The sequence below is a fragment of the Bos taurus genome, chromosome 7 (genome assembly GCF_002263795.3).
Source record: "Bos taurus isolate L1 Dominette 01449 registration number 42190680 breed Hereford chromosome 7, ARS-UCD2.0, whole genome shotgun sequence".
Taxonomy (NCBI): Eukaryota; Metazoa; Chordata; class Mammalia; order Artiodactyla; family Bovidae; genus Bos; species Bos taurus.
This window is the reverse complement of record NC_037334.1, coordinates 20,146,901-20,168,552: the sequence shown is the minus strand read 5'-3', so window position 1 is coordinate 20,168,552 and position 21,652 is coordinate 20,146,901. Positions and strand designations below refer to the sequence as shown.

General features: G+C 54.8%; 1 protein-coding gene across 8 annotated transcripts in view; it reads right to left on the bottom strand.

The window, feature by feature from the left end:
- Positions 1–21,652, bottom strand: part of ZFR2 (zinc finger RNA binding protein 2) — a 50,128-nt gene that overhangs the window by 14,480 nt on the left and 13,996 nt on the right. For 5 of the 8 annotated variants that reach the window (XM_005208994.5, XM_005208995.5, XM_059888662.1 and 2 more), the window contains exons 2-11: positions 13,291–13,510; positions 12,229–12,340; positions 11,606–11,809; positions 11,211–11,497; positions 8,429–8,611; positions 6,486–6,726; positions 4,912–5,072; positions 4,056–4,175; positions 2,495–2,884; positions 1,480–1,670 (exon numbers count right to left, since the gene is read on the bottom strand). In XM_005208994.5, coding sequence (XP_005209051.2) covers positions 1,480–1,670; positions 2,495–2,884; positions 4,056–4,175; positions 4,912–5,072; positions 6,486–6,726; positions 8,429–8,611; positions 11,211–11,497; positions 11,606–11,809; positions 12,229–12,340; positions 13,291–13,510 — 2,109 coding nt within the window. Of the gene's footprint in view, positions 1–1,479; positions 1,671–2,494; positions 2,885–4,055; positions 4,176–4,911; positions 5,073–6,485; positions 6,727–8,428; positions 8,612–11,210; positions 11,498–11,605; positions 11,810–12,228; positions 12,341–13,290; positions 13,511–21,652 lie in introns of those variants that run through there. The other 3 variants (XM_005208993.5, XM_024995019.2, XM_059888663.1) reach the window with 2 other exon arrangements.

Sequence of the window (21,652 nt, the reverse complement as noted above, 5' to 3'; positions counted from 1 at the left end):
TTTTGCTTTCAAGCTGGGTTTGAGGGGTTGTGGGAGTGTGGGGGCAGTGGGGCTCCTGTGCTGGTGGGGGCCCCGTGTCCTCACTGCGGTGGGGCATCTACTCAGGGGGCGAGCGGTCCAGCACTGGGGAGGCCTGAGCGGGGCCTGGGCCTCCCTGAGGTGCCTGTGTGGACGCCCAGCCTTGACACCTGTGGGTCCACGCTGTGGAAGCTGGGGGAGGGGGGAGGGTCCTCTCCTTACTGTGTTTGTGTTGAGTCCATAATCATTTCAAAATGAAAAGTTAAACTAACAAAAACAAAACCTGAGAATGGGGAGAAAACGGGGAGGGAAGCCACGAAGCACTAAGTGAGGGCCCTTCTCCTTCAGGAGACATGGGGGTGGAGGTTGAGGGAAGGCTGCTCTGTCTGGGGCCGCACCTGCTTCCACTTCCAGGCAGTGAGCTTCCTCACCGGAGTTGGAGGGGGGAGCGGGCGGCGCCCGTGTTCACATGAGGGACGAGTGCATTCGGTTATGACACCTGGTGACTCACGCATGGCTCTCATGTTCTTCTTCTCAGACAGCAAACACTCGGGCACAAAGAAGCTACTGACTGGAATCAGCCTGACACAAATGCTGCACGATTCCATGGACAGGAAACATCCAGAACAGGCCACGCCATGGACATGGGGCATGGAAAGGTGGGTGCCGGAGGCTGGGGAATTTTATGGTATGGAATTCTGTTTCAGATGATTAAAAAGTTCTGGAAACAGACAGCGGTGATGGCTGTACAACTTTGTGAATGTGCCCACAATGGCCAATTTCCTGTTACGAGTATTTTACCATCAAAAAAACACCTTAAAATAGTAAACGAGGGAGGTCCAGTGGTTAGAACTGTGTGTGCTCACTGCTGAAGGTCCAGGTTCAATCCCTGGTCGGGAAACTAAGATTTTGCAAGCCATGTGGCACAACCAGAAAAAAAAAAAAAAGGTAAATGAAAAGGAAGCCACCCAGAGATGAGGGACCTGGAAAAGCTAAGTCCTCTGGGATTCTCTAAACTGTGCAATGATTCACTACGAGGTGCCGGGACTTTCCGTCTTCTGAGAGTCGGGCAGCTGGAAAGATGATTCACACACATGCTTAGTGCTTGGCGGCACCTCTCGCACTGGTCTCTGTGTCACAGGTGAGGACACAGAGGTGCTAATCCTCTGCAAACCACGTTTCTAGACACACCTTCTACAGGAAAGTGACTTCCGGTGTGAGAACACTCACTCTCCTTGGCTGGGGGTACTATAACTCCCTTTGATCTCCCAGCCTCCTGGCTAGCTCCTAGCTCCTAGCCTCCTGGGGAGATATCTGAAGGGGGCTGGAAAGCGCAGGCCCCAAAGACTTCAAGCCTCCTGGCACTGGAGCTGCCACTTCCTGTCCGGACCCTGACCCCTGCCCACCCAGCCAGGGATCAGCAACCTCTGGGCCCCTGGACAGGGGGCCGCCGTCCATCACCTGTGGTCCCCGCCCTCGGGCTCCGGGCTGGCAGAGTCCTCCTCAGCCAGCGTGTCAGACACCAGCTTGAGAGCACGCTCCGCATGGGAGACGGCCTTCTGGACGGCCAGGAGCTCCTCTTCCGTCGGGTAGATGGCCGCATGCTTACACATGACATGCCGGTCGTCGCTGGACTCCGGCCGCCTTGTGGGCTGTGGGGAGAGGTGCGTGTGTCTTGTCACAGGCAGGCTGAGAGGTCCCGGTCACTCGGGAGCCGTGGGGGCCCTTGGAGCCTGGCTGGTGTGACAGGCAAGTGGTGGCTGGAGAGCCAGGCAAAGGAGCGACAGGGCCCAGGGGGAGGAATAAGTTAAATGGAACTTCCAGATGTACGAGATGGCTTCAGAAAAGGCAGAGGAACCAAAACTACCAACATTCATCGGATCTAGAGAAAGTGAGGGGACTCCAGAAAATCATGTATTTCTGCTTCATTGACTATGCTAAAGCCTTTGACTGTGTAGATCACAACAAACTGGAAAATTCTTAAAACAATGGAAATACCAGGCTACCCTACCTGCCTCCTGAGGAACCTGTATGCAGGTCAACAAGCAATAGTTATTATAAGATGTAAAACAATTGACTGGTTCAAAATTGGGAAAGGAGTAAAACAAGTGTGTATATTATCACCCTGCTCATTTAACTTATACGCATTTAACTTATATGGAACAGGGAGGACCTCAGCCCCATAGCTGTGGGGAACTTGGGCCGAGTGGGAGACCACTGGGCTCCCTGGAGAACGCTCTTGAATTTCAGAGCCAGAGGCTCCAGAGGCAGCTGGGGCCGCTCCCTCGGCAGGGCGCCCTCCACGGTTTCCCTGCAACCCGCCCAATCCCCATGGATGGACAGTCAGATGCCTCAGTGCTTCCAAGGGATGTGACCACTGGGGCCTCAGGAAGCTCTGAGGGACCCCTGTGGTTGGCGGTGAGGCCCTCAGGTCCCTTCAGCTTCCCCCACTCCGAGGCATTCGACCACCACCCACCAGAGGCTTGGCTGTGGGCGCCCCTGGCCGACTCCTGAGGGCAGGCAGGTGCTGGTCAGGCAGCGGGCGTCCTGAGTGTGCATCCGGGACGGGCGGCCCCTCTTCCAGCCGCCTCCTGCACAAGTCGTAGCGCCTGTGGGACGAGAGGGACTCGGGGCCCTGAGGGGCGGCTGGACTGTGAGGTGGTCCCCTTGGAGCCCTGGGGAGCCCGTAGGGAGCCCTCCCACCGCACAGGGCCCCGAGGCTGCACCTTGTCTCATTGTGCCAACGCCGCAGCTCCCCCAGCCGCCTCTTGGTCAGCTGCCGCTGCCTCCGCAGTGTCTCCTCCACGAGCTTGCGCACCCGTGTGCTGGGCTTGTCTGCGATCGGGAGGTCGGGGTTCACTTTTTTCTGCAAAGTTCAGGGACCTTCATTCAGATGAGAATGCTGGGAAGGGGGGAGCTCAGGGCCCAGGGGACACCCGTCTGACAACACCCTTCCACTGGATTTAGACAACAGTGAGCTTCAGTCCCGAAGTCTCAACACTCCTCGTCCCCCAAAGGCCATGGCAGAAAACCATGAGGACAAAACCATGGCTGACTCAAAGAGCTGCAGACGTGACACTGAGCGAACCATCCGGATGTCTAACGGAGGAGCCAGAGGAGGAAGGTGCTAAGACTCCTTGAGGCAACTGCCACCAGTGGTCACGTTGTTCTCAGAGGACTGACCATGCTCGTCCCAAACAGAGTAATTCAGAAAATACCATTTGTGTGAGATCCAATGTGTACGGTAAATAGAATTGTTAACTCACTCGCTGGGCTTCACTTTTAGCACTTAATTTCCTCACTCAGACAGCATGGTATTGTCTAAGGATTAATCACCGGTGGAAACAACACAAGTGTGCTTCAGTGGCAAAACACACCCGATGTGGTCCCTCCACACACGGAGCATCGCTCAGCCACAGAAAGGAGAGAAGCCCTGGCACTTGCTACCACATGGACAGACCCTGAGAACATGACACTTAGTGAGAGAAGCAAACACAGAGACACACAGGGTGTGATTCCACTGACGGGAAACGTGCAGAGCAGGCTGATCCACAGACACAGAGAGTGGGTTCCTGTTGTCAAGGGCTGGGGAGGGGGTGGGGGTATGACTGACAATAGGGACCGGGGCTCCTGATGGACTGTTCCGGAATCAGATGGAGCTGCTGGCTGAATGTACACATTTGTGAATGCAGTTAAAGCCACTTCACATGCGCCAGCTGCTTGGTGTGTGAGTGATATCTCAACAGGCTGCTTAAAAGAGAAAAATGCCCAGAAGCCACTGTCTCTCATGAGGGTCATAGCCTGTGCTGTGCACACACGCACTCAGGGTCACGTGTGTCTAAACACACTTGTGTGCACGCGTGCCCCGGCAAACCAGAGGCAGGGAGGCCTTGTCATGGCAACTGAGGGCCCCTCTGGTTGAGCCCGTGGTGCTGAAGGGCCCAGGGACTCAGACTCACAGAGGCACAGGGTGCGGTCTGAGACGTGGGCCAGGGCGTCCAGAGCACAGATGCCCCCCGGCCCCTGTCAGGGCGCACCTTGTACTGCAGCCGGTGCCGCCGTCCCCGCACGTGCATGTCCCTGGCGTTGGGGTCATTGAAGCTGCACTCACACAGCTTGCAGTGGAAGCGGATCACCCGGCCCTCCTCGTTGCACACCTGAGACACAAGGCTTGGCTGAGCACCACCTGCAGCCCCCACACCCCCCACGCTGTGGGTCTGGGCTCTAACAGGAGCCTCCTCCCCCAGGGCCTTCCAGGCCAGGCACTGGCTTCCTGTCTGCCCTGTGGTTAATGCTTTCAGAGGAGTGACCTTCAGCAGCGCACCCTGCCAGCCTGGCCCTTCTTGCCACCACTTCTGCCACCGTCATCCCATCCTCCTTCCCTGCCCCCACCCACCCCTTCCTGGGGCTGCCACCAGGAAGCCTGCCTGGTGTGGCTGTTTTTCAGGGCACAAAACTGAAGCGCTGAGTGGATTGAACAAGAGCCTGAACTCCAGCACAGAAAAAGTGCCAACATGCAGGTGCCTAGAGGCAGGGACTGTGGGCATGGGAGCAGAGGGCTCAGAACCCAAGCTCCACAAGGAAGCGGGTGTCCGGGCAGGTGCCTGGGGGGGCACGTGGGCTCCAGTGCCCAAGGGTCACATGCCTGTGGGTTTCCAGGGCACAGATCCCTCCTGCCACCTTCCTTCCTGTAGGAACTGGTGCTGCCTGGGAGCAGGAAACGTCTCCGCCTGTCTCAGACCTCCTTCCGGGATCTGAAGCCTGACACCCAGGGCTCCCAGTGAGGTCCCAGTGATGCTGGCTCGCGGGGTTATTTGCCCAGGCATGTGTGCGAATCTCGAGGCATGGCACCACCAGGCCTAGCCAGGCACGCGATGGTCGTCCAGCTCTTACCTCCTCCACGTAGCCTGGGCCCACTGGCTGCCCCTCACAGCTGCTTCCAGAAGCTTCTGTAGAGCCTCCTCGGGCGGACGGCTCCCCGGGCCGCTCTGATCTGGGGGTCGCTGGTTTCCCGTGGGGGGCTCTGCAGTCAGTTGCTGGCAGCGCAGGAGGCCCTGGAGGGAAGAACTTCATGACTTGTAGCCTGCTCCAGCCAGAAACCATGGCCAGCTCCTGGCCCACCAGCTGGAAGCGTACAACACAAGGCCACTGGGTCCCCCGCCGTCCCTCTCATCCCCTCGTGACGTCAGCCTGTGGGGTCCGTGGTCCTGTGAGAACCTCACCCACCAGCTCGGGTCACAACTGGAGAGCGGGAGCCTCATGGTGTTTTGTGCCCAGGCGGACGGGTCCACAGGGAGGCCCGGGTTGTAGCCTCTCACTGAGGACATCCTCCGTCAACTGCGGAGTCTGCAGCCCTTAGTCAACAGTGGACACCAGGTGGACCAGGGTCACGTTCACTGACCTTGGTTCATTGAGCCCCAGAAGAGAGACTTTTTTTTAATGTGTTTTTAAAAACAATTAATTTATTTATGGCTGCACTGGGTCTTTGTGGCTGCCAGTGCTTTTCTTTAGTTGCGGAGAGTTGGGGCTACTCTGCTGTGGTGCGTGGGTTTTCACTGCGGTGTCCTCTCTTGTGCAGAGTACAGGCTCTGGAGTGCTGGCTCAGCAGTTGTGGCTCACAGGCTTAGCTGTCCTGTGGCAGGTGGGATCTTCCTGAACCAGGGATTGAACCTATGTCTCCAGCATTGTAAAGTGGCAGGTTATTTACCACTGAGCTACTAGGGAAGTCCAGGGAGACATTTCTTTGTCACCAAAACTGCTTTACATCTTCACTATCACATGACTGTTCAAACCTCAGTCCTGCTGAGGCTCAAAATAAAATAGCCCCCCATCCCTCAATGTGGTGGTAGAGAGCAAAGACTGTCCCACACTGGGGTAGAACCCCACCTCCACTGCTCACCAGGCGGCCCGGGGGCCAAATGCTTTGCCACACCTCAGTTCTTCCATCTGTAAAGTGGGACTGATGACAAATCTAAAGCATCATAGGGGGAGAGTCAGGCCCTGCACATGACGCCGTCAGTGGAGCTCCTGACACGGAAGCCTATGTACCCATGCCACACAGGGCCTCGGTCACAGCGACAGATGCGGAGGGTGCACACCCGAGGGGAGGCGGGGTTGCAAGGAGCCCGCCTTAACCTCCCGGTGCCCACTTAAGTGATCAGAGCACCTGGGGGAGGGGGCTGCATCCAGCACCAGGGCCATTGAGGGGCTGCTCCAGGCCCAGGGCGGGGCTCGCGTGAGCAGCACTCGCTGGGTCCCAAGCTCCAGGAGAGGAAATGGAAGCTGCCATCTCACTGCCCACACTTCCCCAGGTGGACCAAAGGCACCAGGAGGCACCACCCGGCCGGAATCCGGCAGAGAACCATCAGAGATCCTGCCTCCCCAGAAGCTATGGCACACAGTGAACCGGGTGGCCAGTCTCTGAAGCTCAGGCTCGCCTGGGGTGGCTGTGAGGCGCAGAGCCGTACCCACACGCGAGGCCTTCGAGGTGGCCGGTCTCCTGGGCGGTGGTGGCCTGCTCGGGGCACACACGCTGGGGCTGGCGGGGGCCGCGGGCTTGGCTGAGGCTGCGGGGGCGCTCTCTGCGGTGACGGTGACGGGGATGGAGGCCGGCTGGCTGGTGCTGGGGGCCTGGGCCAAGCCGGGGTCGGCCGGCGCAGGGTCTATGGTGGGGATGGGCTTCCCCAGTTTGGTGTGCAGCTTGAAGACCTGGAACAGACCAGCCCCATCAGGGCCCCTCCCACCCGACCAACCTCCTCAGGGGCGAGCAGAGCAGCTCACGGTGGTGGGAGCTGGCAGCCTGTGCAAGTGAGGGGGGTCTATCCTGGTCTCCCTGGGAGACCGCCTCCTCCCCAGCCCCCCTTAAATGTCCCAGGGAGGGCCTTCCCAAGCTGTCTCCTGCTAGGAGGTACCCACCAGTCATACACAGGTGGGACCTCAACACAACCCCAAACTCCACACTCCACACCTGTGCTGGTTTCTGCACTCCCAGCACCAGCCCAGGGCCAGCCCCACAGCACATGTGGGTGAATGCGCTGAGGGGGCCGGGTGCTCCGAGGTACGCGTGTGCACGCCCACAGCACAGGTCCACGCTCTGGGGGAACTCATACACACATCCAGAGATACGGATCACCGAGGACACAGTCATAGCCCCTCCTTGGCCTGACCTCCTCCAAGGCATTTAAGTGCTGAAGCTCCACTTGGCAAGGACAATCTGCACTGACGACCGTCTCAGACACATTCACGGGCTCCAAGTCTCTGACGCTCACAGCTCAAACCTGCCTCCCCACCCCCATACCCCAGGGCTTCCTGCAGGGCTTCCTGTCCCCAGAAGCAAGTCCCAGCCTGCAAACTGAGCTGTGACACCCGCAGCCCACCCCACCTGGGCTCCAGCTCTCCCCTTGCACACCTGTGACCATCAGGTCAGGGCCCCTTCTCCACACTCCCCTGTTCCTTCCTCTGTGGGGTTTGTGGGTTCACTCAGGTATTTGAGAGCCTGTCCCAGCTGGGCTGGGGGACGAGGCCTGTGGTGAGCTGGGGCAGAGGACAGGACGGGCGCTCAGGGTGGCCCGACCTGCAGAGGGGGCTGGGGAAGGGCTGGCAAGGCCACGGTGTGGGGGGGCGGGTGGTGGTTCAAGGAAAGGCCCTGGGGCAGGAGGGAGCCCGACAGGTGGGCTGGGGCGGCTGGAGGGGATTCTGTGGACAGGGCAGGGGCCTTCCCAACCTTCTCACTCTAAACCACACAGGGCAGCACCAAGCAGGCCTCCTGCCAGGAATCGCCCCCTCCTGCCCTCAACGCACACCCAGAAGGCGAGCATCACCTACCAGGTTCATGACACTGTCTGGGGGGATTTGCTGATTTCCAAAAACCACCTCTGGGCCAAAAAAAGAGGGCCCAGGGAGGGGAAACCTACCTCTTCTCAGGTGGGGGACCCTGTTCACTTCCCCATAAGATGACATACTACAAGCATTTCTAAGGCCATAAGAAAACGCTGCTACTAAAATAGTAATAAATATGACAAGTGCTAATACTAAACAGTGTCAGTTAAATCTCAGATGTTCAAATATGAAAACTTACTACTTTAATTTGATTTTTAAATAAATAAGGACCCCCAAATGGACTATACCATTGGATCTCATCAACATACAGACTCTGGTCCGCATAAACACACAAGACACCCCGAGGGCCCGGAACAGTCTCCTCTTGGGCCGGGCATGGGGTCCGGCTCAATGCCTCTGTCCAGGGGCAGGTGTGACTCTTGTAACTGGGAGGAGGGGCTGCTTTCTGAGGAAGGAAGACACATGGGCCTGAGGGGAGAGCTGCCTTTGGCGGATTGCTGTCTCCGTGCCCCCCATGTCAGCAGACGCCCCTCTGGGTCCCGAGTGGGCCTGGCTCCATGCAGGGTCCTACCTTCTGGTGCTTGGCCCCCCGGATGTGGGCAGCGTAGGCCTCTGCCCCGGTGCAGGACACGGCACAGAGGTCGCAGCGCAGCTGCGCCTGCACCCCCCGCGGGCTGCCGTTGGGCTGGACGCCCATCTTCTGGGCTGCCTCTTTCTTCTTGTGCTTCTGCCCTTCCAGGTGCTCGCGGTACGTCTGCTGGCAGAGAGCGAGGGCGGCCTGATGGGGGTGTGCCCACCCAGCATCATCTCCCCACAGTTCCCAGGGGTCTGGTGTCCCCACCCCTCTGTTCATGGGCCTCCCAGAGGTTTGTGTACCACCTTTTAAAGCCCAGTCAGGACTTCCCTGGTGGTCCAGTGGTTAAGAATGTGCCTGCCAATGCAGGGGTCGCAGGTTCAATCGCTGATCCTGGAAGACCCCACACGGGGCAGAGCAACTAAGCCCGTGCGCCACAACTACTGAAGTCCATGCGTCCTAGAGCCTGTGGTCTGCAACAAGAGAAGCCACTGCAATGAGCAGCCCTCACACCGCAACTAGAGGGTAGCCCCCGCTTGCCACAACTAGAGAAAAGCCTGCGTAGCAACAAAGACCCAGCACAGACAAAATAAATAAAATCTTAAAAAAAAATAATAAAGTCCAGGCAACAGACCTAGAAGCTCAGACTGAAAAACATAAAGTTTCCTTCTTCTAAAAATCGCTGAGTTTCTGAAGCAAGCATCCTCAAAAGACAACACATTTAGTTTCAGAGGCTGCTTGAAAAAATATTCCAGCTTTTCAGAATCTGACCTCAGAAGCCAAGCAAGGACGCGTGTTACCAGAAAGACATGGAACACACTTCTTATTAAGGTGCTGCTTCCAAACCGTGAGTCCACGCAGGAGGGGACTTCGTGAGTCACAGACCCACGGCTCCTGCCCCAGGGCACCTGAGATACCAGACATGTGACCGAGTGTTCACAGGGCAGCCTTGACTCGTCTCCTGGAAGGGGGCCTGCTGACCCGATGTCCTCTACCCACACCAAGAGCCAATAACCCTCAGAGCAGAAAGGCCTCTGGGAAATATGAAAGGCAGTGGTGATCTTGGCTGGTTCTGGGGGTGGGTAAGGAGGCAGGGACAGGAGTTGGGGCAGTGCTCTCGGAACGCAGGCATCTGTCTTTACCTAAGCCACAGGACACGCATACACACACACATGCATGCACACATATACACATGCACACAGGCATACACATGCACACACACACATATAACACAGGCACACATACACAGATGAGTATATGTGCACACACAAACACATACATGACATAAGAGCCTATGGAGAGAGAGCAGCCTAGAAAGAGATACACCAAGGTGCCAATGGTAAACCACTTCAGAACACACCTCGTAGAAAGAGCATGTGTTCACAGCTTATGCCATCCCAATGCCCGACTTGGTGGTGGCGGTGGTGACAGCGGCAGATGCGTGAGCGTGCTCAAGTGATGAGCTTGCACAGAGCAAACCACATGTACACACATACTCACATGCAAAGGCACACACGGGTGCAACTGAGACTAGTAAAACCAGGGGCATCTGACTAAGCTGCCACCTGACTAAGGCGGCAGGTTCAAGGTCAACAAACGTCAGCACTGGAGGCAGGCTGGTGGGCCTCCCTGCAGTTTTTCTTACAACCACATGTGAACCCACCGCTACCTCAATAAAAATGCCAATGCAAAAGCGCTGCTAACATTAGCAAAAAGCTGGGAATAACAGGAGCTGACATTTCTATGTGCCAGATGCTATACCGAGTGATGATGCACTTGGGCAAACCCAGTCCCATGGGAGACAAGGCTGAGAGAGACCTTGACACCGCTCGGGTGATGCTCACATGCCCACACCCCATCCCATCCCACATCTGTGGGGAGCGTCCCACGCTTGCTCAGTGTGATGCCGTGAAGGGTCTAGAATCACAGAGCAGACCTTGTGTTTGACTGGTGACAATACCCAAGAATCCTTACGATGCAAATTTAAAGTCACGCAGAGAAATAAAGAAGGGAACAGGGAAAGCCAATGTCTAAAGGAGAGTCATGCAGTGGAAAGAAGCACAAGGAGTGGGGATGCCCTGAAATCTGAGGAGGGAAGGACCATGGACAGCTGGGGGTCTTGGCGTCGAGGCCCTGAGTGTGGGGGACCTGGCCCTTAACCCTCAGCCAGGAATTCGGGCTGGAGAAGACAGGCATGGGTGCCTCCCAAGTCTCTGCAGTCCACAATGGGGAGTCTCTACAGGCCTCCAGGGGCAGCTTGACGAGCCCTAGTGTCTGATGACCTCTGCAGGGAGCAAGCTGGGTTACCTGCGATCGTGGCTTGGGAGGGCCTTTGCTTACAGAGAAGTACAGGCCCACTCACATGCACACACACGTGCTGCTCCTACCTGGCCGCAGGCCTGTCTCCATGGCCCTTCCTACACAACGCTGCCTGTCCAGCCCTGCAGCAAAGTTCCACTGTGACCAGCCACATCCACTGGGCCTCATGTCCAGGAGGGGGCATGAGTGCCTCCCTGCTGCAGACAGCCTCAGAGTGCAAGACGACGCTGCTGCGGCCCACACCCAGAGCTGGGCCGGCTTTCATGTCTTCCACAAGAACATCAGGCAGTTTTAAGGCCATGCTGATGCCCACTTGATGATGCAAATTACTAACAAGCCTCTTCTGGGCAGGTAACAACCCTGCCCTCTGGCCGGCTGCAAGGACGAGGAAGGACTCCCCTACTATGGGGGCAGGGGGCTCCCCTGGGCCTCCCAACAGGGGCCAGAGTGGGGGCCTGACCTGGGGGCCGGCACAGCTGATCTTGCAGATGTCACAGTAGTGAAGCGGGAGCGGCTGGGGGCCGGTCCGGGGTCTGGGCAGCTTGCTGGGAACTGGAAGCTTCTTGGCAACGCTGTTGGTGCAGCTGGCACTGGGACTGCCTACTGGGCCACCCCACTGGGATGAGTCCACAGGCTTTGGGGGTGGGGGTGGCGGCGGCGGCGGCTGCATCTGTGGGGTGAGCAGCGGTGGGTAGTAAGGACCCGCCACGGAGTAGGAGGACGCGTCATAGCTTGGGTAGCTTGGTCCTAAGAAGGAAGAGAAGAGCGAGAGGGTGAGATGGTTGGTTTTGAGAGAAGGACCACATGTATTGCAGCAGCAAGCAGTGGAGTGGCCTGTGCCCATTGCCGGCTCACCTGTGTACGGGGCGGAGGCTGCGCTGAAGGATGACGAGGCTGGCAGGGTGGGGATGGAGGAAGCCATGGGCTGGGCGCTGCTCGTTGGGGCATATGTGTAGCTGGAGCAGGCGACGCTGGCTGGTGGCCCTGCCTCGGCGGTGGGCATCTGTGGCAGGGGCTGCGCCTGGCCATACCCACCGCCCCCGTAGGCTCCTTGGGTCCCTGGAGAGCAAGCATAGCCTCTGCAGAGTCAGCCCTGCAGCCCTGGGTCCCGTGAGTGGACAGTGAGAGCCACATGGGCAACAGTGTGGCTAGCTGGCCGTGAAGCCCGGGTGTCTGAGAGGTGCTGGAGGCCAGAGCCCCCGGTTCTTCCATCTCCAAGTCCTCCATGAAACCCACCTTCTTCCATCCTGGGAAAGCCTCCCAGGAAACCACTCCCAGCTCCACTTCAGTCTCTCCCCATCTCTCTGCCGCCCCTCCCCACCCTCCCTTCACACCCTCTGGCCCACTGACCTGTGGAGACCTGGGGATGTATCAAGACAACCCACCCGACTCCCGCATTATGAATCTGGAGTTTGAAATGGGACTTTCCCAGGGTCCCTCCTGTATAAACAAGGACACTGGCCCCCACCCTGACCCACCTGGCGGGCAGAGTGTGGCTGTGGCTGGGAGCTGATGGCCGGCAGCAGGCGGAGGGTACTGTTTGCTCTCGTAGCCACTGGTGGCTGTCGACAGTCCATAACTGTAACTGTCCTGAGCGGGTTTCCACAGGGAACACAGGGCAGGGAGAATGGTGCTCAGGGCAGGGTGAGGCACCCTCCCTCAGTCCCCGCCCCAGGCCCGCATCCATAGCATTCCTGAACTCCAGCCCTGTACCAAAGCTCTGTTTTGGGACCTGGGAATGAGGGACCAGGGAGAGGGCCATGGCCTGCTCCCTCAGAACCTCATATCTGAGAGCAAAAGTCCCACAGGACATGGGCTGCTGGGGACGGCTCCTCAGAGGGGCGGTGACAAGGAGGCTGGTATGCAGAGACTCCAGGACAGAGCTCCCAGTCAGGTCAGTAGAGTCCAGAGGCCTTGGTGGGGGTCAGTGTATAGGCTTGCAGGAGACCCAGAAGGTGGTCAGAGCAGAGGCCCAAGAGGGCCAAGTGGGCAGGGCAAGTGGGCAGGGGCTGTGGGAAAGATCTGGGGTGGCAGGGAACAGGGCTGGATTTTGGTTCACAGGGGGATTCCAGCTGCGGGGTGGACCAGGGATGATGTGGAGGCGAGGACAGAAGCACAAAGGCCGTAGGAGGCCCTAGGAACAGGGCAGGAGCTCAGGATGGTGGGTTTGGAGAAGTCCCAGGAACAGGGCAGGAGCTCAGGATGGTGGGTTTGGAAAAGTCCCAGGGCTCTGGGGGAAGCAAAGGGGAGATGAGGAGGAAGGAGATGGAGCCAGATGGGTACAAGCTTGGCTGAGCGAGTCAGGAACCAGCTGTGGGTGACAGAGGCTGGGGGGTGGGCGGTGGGCCACATGGAGCGTGGGAGCACAACTGCCCGATCTGCAGGCCTGGGGCTCAGGGTCAGCACCCGGAGGGCCCAGCAAGGAGGAGCCCATTCTCCATGCCCTCTATGGGCAGGGACAGGAGCATTAGGAGTGGGGACCTGTCCCCGACTGTGTTCTCAAGGAAGGGCTGTGCTGGGCAGAGACAAGTGGCTGATACCTGGTAGGAGGGTGCTGTGGTGGCAGCTGGCGTAGGCTCCTGGGGCTGGGTGCTATAACCGAGGTCCTGACCGGAATGGGGCTGGTACCCACTGTATCCTGGCCCGGGGGGCGGGGCGGCCTCAGGAAATGGGATCAGGGCCGGACCCAGTCCAGGAGCAGGCTGTGTGGACAAGCTGGCTCCAGCAGTGGGGAGGGGGAAAGCCGATGGAGGCGGGACACTGGAACCACAGATGAACACAGCGTTAGATCCCGGCCCAGTCCGTAAGGACCTGCGCTGAGCCAAAAAATGCCATTGACGCTAGGAACCTGCTCTCCGGGTGCTCCCAGTCCAAGACCTTCCTGGGAGCGCGGGCACCATTGGAAGCTCTCTTCCCGAGTTCACACAATCTCACAGCAAGCCTGCTAAGTTGGAGCCAGCCTGGTCCCCGTTTCCAGGAAAATCATGGACGGTCCATGAACACTAAACTAAGAATTCTTTACCTTCGAGAACCAGCTCTTGTTCACGGTTTGCTCTGCAGGAAGCTGTGTGTGTGTGTGTGTGTGTGTGTGTGTGTCCGTTTAGTTGTGTCTGAATCTTTGTGACCCCATGGACTGTAACCCACCAGGCTCCTCTGTCCATGGGATTTCCCAGGCAATAATACTGGAGTGGATAGCCATTCCCTTCTCCAGGGGATCTTCCCAACCCAAGGATCGAACCCACGTCTCCTGCATTGCAGGCAGATTCTTTACCATCTGAGCCACCAGGGAAGCCCGTCGGAAGCCCAGAACCTAGGCCTCTTATCTACCTCACCTCATCCCACCTTCTGGCCCTTAGAGAAGACACTGGCTGGCTGGCTGTCAGTCTACCTGTTGGTCTGTCGCCACTGTCTAGATGAGGAACTCTGAGGACAGGTGATGAGTGAGGTACTCTATTCGGACCCAGATAGGTCTGATCCCCGCACCCCTTACTCTGCTAAATATCAGCCAACCCATAGAGAGCGCTCGAATTTAAAAGCCCACATATCGGGGAAGGGTATCAGCAAAGATTTTAGCCCAATTCCAATAAGAATCATATAAGAAAGTTCCCGTGACCCTCCTACATGGTTGGTGGGAATGTACACTGGTACAGTCACTATGGAAAACAGCGTGGACATTCCCTAAAAAATAAAAACAGAAGGAATCTCCTGGCAGCTCAGTGGCTAGAACTCCACACTCTCACTGCCAAGGGCCTGGGTTCAATCCTTGTGTGTGTGTGTGTTAGTCACTCAGTCGTGTCCAACTCTTTGCAACTCATTGGACCATAGCCCAGCAGGCTCCTCTGTCCATGGAATTCTCCAGGTAAGAATACCAGAGTGTGTTGCCATTCCCTTCTCCAGGGGATCTTCCTGACCCAGGGATTGAACCCAGGTCTCGCACATTGCAGGCAGATTCTTTACCATCTGAGCCACCAGGGAAGCCCTGGGTTCAATCCTCAGTTGGAACTAAAATCCCACAATCTGTGCGATGCAGCCCCAAAATACAAACATAAAAACAATAAATTTTAAAAAATAGAGCTACCATATGATCCAGCAACCCCACTCCTGGATATATATCCAGAAAAGACAAAACACTCTAATTCAAAAAGATACATGCACCTCAGTGTTCTCAGCAGCACTGATACAGTTGCCAAGACATGGGAGCAACCTAAGCGTCCATTCACAGATTAATACGTAAAGATGTGGTATGTATATATATGTATATATACACACACACAGTGGAATATTACTCAGTCATAAAAAGAATGAAATATTGCCATTTGCAACAACATGGATGGACCTAGAGATTATCATACTAAGTGAAGTGAGTCAGACAGAGAAAGACAAATATCATATGATATCACTTATACGTGGAATCTAAAAATAATAAATGAATTTATTCACAAAACACAACCAGACACATAGACACAGAAAACTTTACATTTACCAAAGGGGAGGGGAGTGAGGGATAAACTGGGAGTATGGGGTTAACAGATATATACTATTATGCATTAAAGTAGACAGCATGGGGGACTATGTTCAACATCTTATTATATTAATCTATAATGATAGAGAATCTGAAAATACTGAATCACTTTGCTGTACACCTGAAACTAACACAATATTGCAGATCAACTATGCTTCAGTTTTTGAAAGAAGAAAGTTCCCGCAAACCCCGCAGGGGATGAGGCAAGGTGTGTGCCCAGCCCAGGGCCAGGCAGACCCAGGGCGCAGAGGGACGACGGCTGGCAGCACCGGCCCACGAGTGCCTTCACACACATTCTGGGCCGACATCAGACTCACACGTGGCACCCACAGTGCTATCCCTACCCACTGGGAGACCCATGGGGAAGTGGGGGCCACACTGGGGGTGTGTTATCCCGGCCATGCTGGGGGCGCTGAGGGCCAAGCAGAGCCCACTGCACTGCCCTGCCAGGACCGTGCCCAGCTCCTGGCCAGCAGCTCCTCATTCCTCCTGGCAGCCAAAGGGGTCCTCTTCAAGCACAGACCTGATCGGGTCACCCGCCTGCTCAGAGCCTCCCAAGGCCCGCGGCCCCATCCCCGCCCACACCCCCTCACTTGCCTCCTCCTCCAGCACTCCTAGAGCCCTGGCAGGAGAGCAGCGGTATCCTGGAACTCACCACCCTGCCCCCCGTCACCAGCTTCATTTTTCCGCCCAGCATTGCCTGATGCAATCCTTCCACCACCACTTCTACTTCCGGGAAGCCCCAGGAACTGCAGTGGGTCTCAGGCCATTTCCCAGCACTACAGGGGCACCTGGCACGTGGCAGGCACTCAGCAAATATTAGCACGGGGAATGGTGGATGGAAGCGGCCTTCTCCCCACGTCCTGATATGGTTTCCCTTTATGTGTATGTGTCTGTGTCCTAATCGCTCTCTTTTGACTTATTTATTTGGCTGTGCTAGGTCTTAGTTGCAGCACATGGGATCTTCGACCTTCACTGTGGCATGCAGGTTATCTTTTAGTCTCAGCATGTGGGATCTAGTTCCCTGACCAGGGATCAAACCCGGGCCCCCTGCGTTGGGAGCATGGAGTCTTAGCCATTGGACCAGCAGGGAGGTCCCCTAATCTCCTCCCCTTATAAGGATACCAGGCATATTGGATCAGGGCCATCCTAATAGCTCATTTATAGCTTCCCTGGTGGTTCTGAGTGACTGAACTGAACTGAACTGGTGGTTCAGTGGTAAAGAACACACCTACTCATGCAGGAGACACATGTTTGATCCCTGGGTCGAAAGATCAGGGAAGATCCCCTGGAGAAGGAAATGGCAACCCGCTCCAGTATTCTTGCCTGGGAAATCCCATGGACGGAGGAGCCTGCAGGGCTACAGTCCATAAGGTCACAGAGTTGGACACGACCACACACACACACATACACACAATACCTCATTTTACTGTAATTATCTCTTCAAAAACCCTACCTTCTACAGTCACATTCTTGAGTTAGGACTGAAGCCCTGACGCCCCAAACCTAACGGCCGAATATAAATTTCATGCGACACAAGTCAGCCCACACCGGCTGCTTCAGGTCATTATTGTAGCAAAACTCAAATGATATGAAAATGTTGATTACACAAACATCATTCATACTGAAAAGAAAGCACCTAACATAAGGTTTACAGAATATATAATCATTTACGAATTAGTATGTTTTTATTTCAGACACCCAAACATCACCAGCCCATCACCAGACACACTCAATAGTAACCTATGATGATTTGACAACTATAAACCAATGTCACTTTTTTTTTCTTGCTCATTAGAAAGGTATATTTGTTGAGGTAGGTGGGACAAGACATATGATATCTAATTTTTGCCAGCTTGGTCTATAATGTTGAAATGTTGGGACATGGCATGCCAGCTTCCATTTGTACTTTTGCCCTGGGCCTCTCAAACCGTAAAGGCTATTCATTTGTTTGAGTCTATCACAGTTCATTCGCCTATTTTACTACTGGATGTATCTATATTATGTATCAGTTAGCTTCTGAAGAGTTAAAAATTACCCCCGATAAATGTCAATTGGTGCAGCCACTATGGAAAACAGTTTGAAGGCTCCTCAAAAAACTAAAAATAGAACTAAGACATGTTCCAACAATTTCATTCCTGGGTAATCTTCTGAAGCGAAAAGGTTATACACCTCAATGTTCACTGCAGCATTATTTACAATAACCAGGATACGGAATTGACCTAAGTGTCCATGGATAGATGAATAGATAAAGCAGATAGATAAAGAAGATGTATGTATCTTTATCCACTAACGACAGACACTTAAGTACACACACAGGCATGTGTGTGCACAACAGAATATTATTCAGCCATAAAAAAGAATGAAATCTTGCTATTTTTGACAACAGAGTATTATGCTGAGTGAAATTAGAGGAGGACAAACAACACGTGATCCCACCTACATGAAGAATCTATAAAACAGATGAATAAACATGACAAAACAGAAGCAGACTCAGAGATACAGAGAACAAACTGGTGGTAGCCAGAAGGGAGGCGGGACAGGAAAATGAGTGAAATAGGCAAGGGAGATGAAGAGGAAGAAACTACCAGTCCTTAAATAAGCCACAGGAATGTAATATAGAGCATAGGGAATATAGTCAATAATACTGCAATAAAGATACATTTAATGTTATTTATTAATATTCAATACTATATTTAAAGTTATTAATATAGATGTATTTATAAATAAATACAGTTGATAAATTTGCATGGTGGCAGATGATGACTAGACTTTATCCTGGTGACCATTTTGTAACATATAAAAATATATAAAATTTCTATGTTACATACCTGAAATTAACAGATTATTATAAGTGATTGTACTTCAATTTAGAGAACTACCCCCAGTGATGTGGCTCCAAACAATAGTTATCATCCATCTTTACAGTTTCTGTGGGTCAGAATTTGGGGGTTGCATGGGTGGGCTCTGACTCAGGGTGTTCATGAAGTTGCCAATAAGAAGCCGGCTGGGGCAGCATCGTCTGAAGGCTCGACTGGGGTAGTGGGATCTGCTTCCAGGATGGCTCCTTTACGTGGTGGGCAAGTTGCTGATTTCCCAGTGCTGCTTGGGTGTTCTTACAACATGGCTACCTGCTTCCCCCAGAATGAGAGAGAGAGGGGAAGGACCAGTGGAAGCTATCCTTGTTATGACCCAGCTTTAGACATCACGTGGCATGACTTCTGCCACATTCTGTGTTAGAAGTGAACCACTGAGGGACTTCCCTGGTGGTCCAGAGGTTAAGACTCTGGGCTTCCAATGCAGGAGGCGTGGGTTTGATCCCTGGTCAGAGAACTAGAGGGGCTTCCCAGGTGGCGCTCATGGTAAAGAACCTGCCTGCCAATGCAAGAGACACAAAAGATGTGGGTTTCATCCCTGAGTTGGGAAGATCCTCTGGAGGAGGGCATGGCAACCCACTCCAGCATTCTTGCCTGGAGAATCCCACAGACAGATGAGCTGGAAGGCCACAGTTCATAGGGACACAAAGAGCTGGACATGACTGAAGCAACGTAGCATGCATGTGCACAATGAACTAGACTGCACATGCCAGCTGGCATGGCCAAGAAATTAAAAAAAGAAGAAGAAGTGAACCACCAAATCCACCCCACCCTCAAGGGGAGAGGATTAGGCCCCAACTTGTGAAGGAAGGAGTGAGCTTATTTATATGTTGAATATGAGAACTTACGGAAAATTTTTTATTATCTTTTTAAAGATCCGTATTATATTTTTAATTTTTGGCCACATCGTGAGACATGCCGGATCTTAGTTACCCGACCAGGGATTGATCCTGCTCCCCCTGCACCCCCTGCAGTGGAGTGTTTAACCACTGGACCCCCCAGGGAAGTCCCTATGGTTATGTTTTTAAACCACCACATGCTATTTGCAATTTTCTACCGTCACCTGTGTTCTGTGCATGTTCTACGCATGTCTTCTTGTGCCAGCTTCCCCTTAGGACTTGTTGTGCTGCCTGGGTCCCATACCACCAGCTCCAACCAGGGCACGGTTGAGGGCAATGGGGCAAGGGCGCCTGCTTCAGCTCCACCAGGATTTGTTGGGGAGCTGGGGCCACCTTCTTCTGACTCAGTCACATGGGACAGTCCACGGGACAGAGGTGGTCCCAGCCCAAACCAGCAAGGAAAATGGAAGGCATACTTTGGGAGGATGATAAAAGGCTATGCTGTTGAAGCCACCCAGAAGGCTCACCAAGGTGGTCTGAGCTGTCCAAGCTGCAAGGACAGAACTGGAGCTCTCTGGGCTGAGCTCTGCTGCCTCTGCTGGGGAAGAGACCATCAGCACTGCACACTGATGCTTCCTTCTTCTTAAGATTTTTTTTAGCTGCACTAGGTCTTAGCAGTAGCGCAAGGGCTTTCTCTTGTTGCAGCACACAGGCTCAGTAGTTACAGCATGCGGACTTAGTCACCCTGAGGCAGATGGGATCTTTGTTCCCCGACCAGGGATGGAGCTCATGTCCCCTGCATGGAAAGGCTGATTCTCAATCCCTGGACCGCCAGGGGAGTCCCAAGCTTCCCAGCATGCCAAGGGCCCCCACCTCCATCCAGTGGGGTCTCTCCTCCCAGCCCTGAAGCCCAGCACACAGAGTGGTGCCAGCTGAGGAGGCAGAGGCAAGTGTCTCCCGGGTGGAAGGGTGAGTCTCATCCTTTAGCTGAGGGCCCCAGTGAGGAAGCCGAGACAACTTTGGGGTGCTCTTCACCGGCTGCTGCAGTGACCCAGTTAAAAGCTGTGTCTCTGTCCAGTGGGGGCCCCATGCAGGGAACCACTGAGGTGGGTGGTTGTTAACCTTGTTCATGCCAGGAGATTCAATGGCCTGTTCCATTTAGGGCAAGGTTTATCGCTCCTGGTCCTGTTGACACTGTGAACCCCATCTCTCTTCATAGGGGACCGTCCTGGGCACTTCAGGCTCTGAAGTGCCCAGCATCCCTGGCCTCTACCCACTCAGTGCCTGGAGCACCCACAGTCATGACAACCAGAGATACTCCCAAACACTGATTGAGAGCTATTGGTCCCAATCCCAGGGTACCAGCTTTGAGACCCAGGCCACGATGGGCGGCGTTATGTGCTCAATTATGCCTGGTCCAGACCCTGCTCCAGAAGGACCCCTGGGACGCTGCAGGCTGCTGTCTGACTGGGGATCAGGCCCAAGACAGCACGTCTGCGGGCATAAACTGAGAACTGAAGACACGTTTTGGTTGTGTATGACACCGAGTAGTGACGATTACACACCCTGAGGTTTGAAGGCTGCCTTCCAGGTGGTGCTAATGGTAAGGAACTCACATGCCAATGCAGGAGACATAAAAGACATGGGTTTGATCCCTGGATCGGGAAGAACCCTTGGAGAAGGAAATGGCAACCCACTGCAGTATTGTTGCCTGGAGAATCCCATGGACAGAGAAGACTGGTGGGCTACAGTCCACGGGTTTGCAAAACAGTTGGACATGACTGAAACGACTTAGCACAGGCTAAACCAAAGTCAAGGACAAGAGGAGCGTCTGCCCACAGATGGCCTTGATGTAACTCAGTGCTGGGAGACCTCAGGTGTTCCTGTGCCTGCAGGGTGCCCCCATCAGGTTTATTATGAAGGCAGGCAAAGGTCACAGCTGTGAGAAGGCCAGTTGGCTGTGAGATGCACAGGGCTGAGTATACATCAGCTTTGAGGTTTGTTTTTTTGGCTGTGCTGGGGCTTAGTTGCAGCACTTGGAATCTTCAATTGCAGCATGTGGGATCTAGTTCCCTAGCCAGGGATTGAACCCGGGCCCCTTGCATTGGGAGCAAAGAGTCTTAGCCACTGGACCACCACGGAGTCCCAGCTCTGAGTTTTATTTGGGATGGTGAAACACCCTTGACCTTACCAGAGGTCACTCTCCCATCTGCTCAGATGACAGGAGGAAGCACCTCTGCTGAGGGAATAGCTGGGATGCTGGGGGAGGGGCAGGAGAGATGGAAACATGCTGTCTGGGAGAAGGATGGGTGTGCTGACAGCCGGACAGGTGGTAGGAGCCTCCCCCTCCAACCTCGGACCAGAAAGGCCTGATTATGGAGGTTTCTGGGGTTCCAGAGAGGGGTTCAGATGCAGCTCCCAGGCTGAGAGCAGGGCCTGGCACACATGTGGGGATGGAAGATGAGCACGGAGGTTGGCAGGAGAACAGCATGGAGGAGCTGTGGGTGACAGGAGGCTGGGTGGTGGGTTCGGGGATGCCAGGCAGAATATGGGAGTCAGAGGTTTCTTAGGACGAGCTCTGTCCTGTTTCAGGGCACTAGTGGGGTGCTATGCTCTGAATCATGCCCTCCCCTAAGTTCACATGAAGCCCTAACCCCAATGTGAC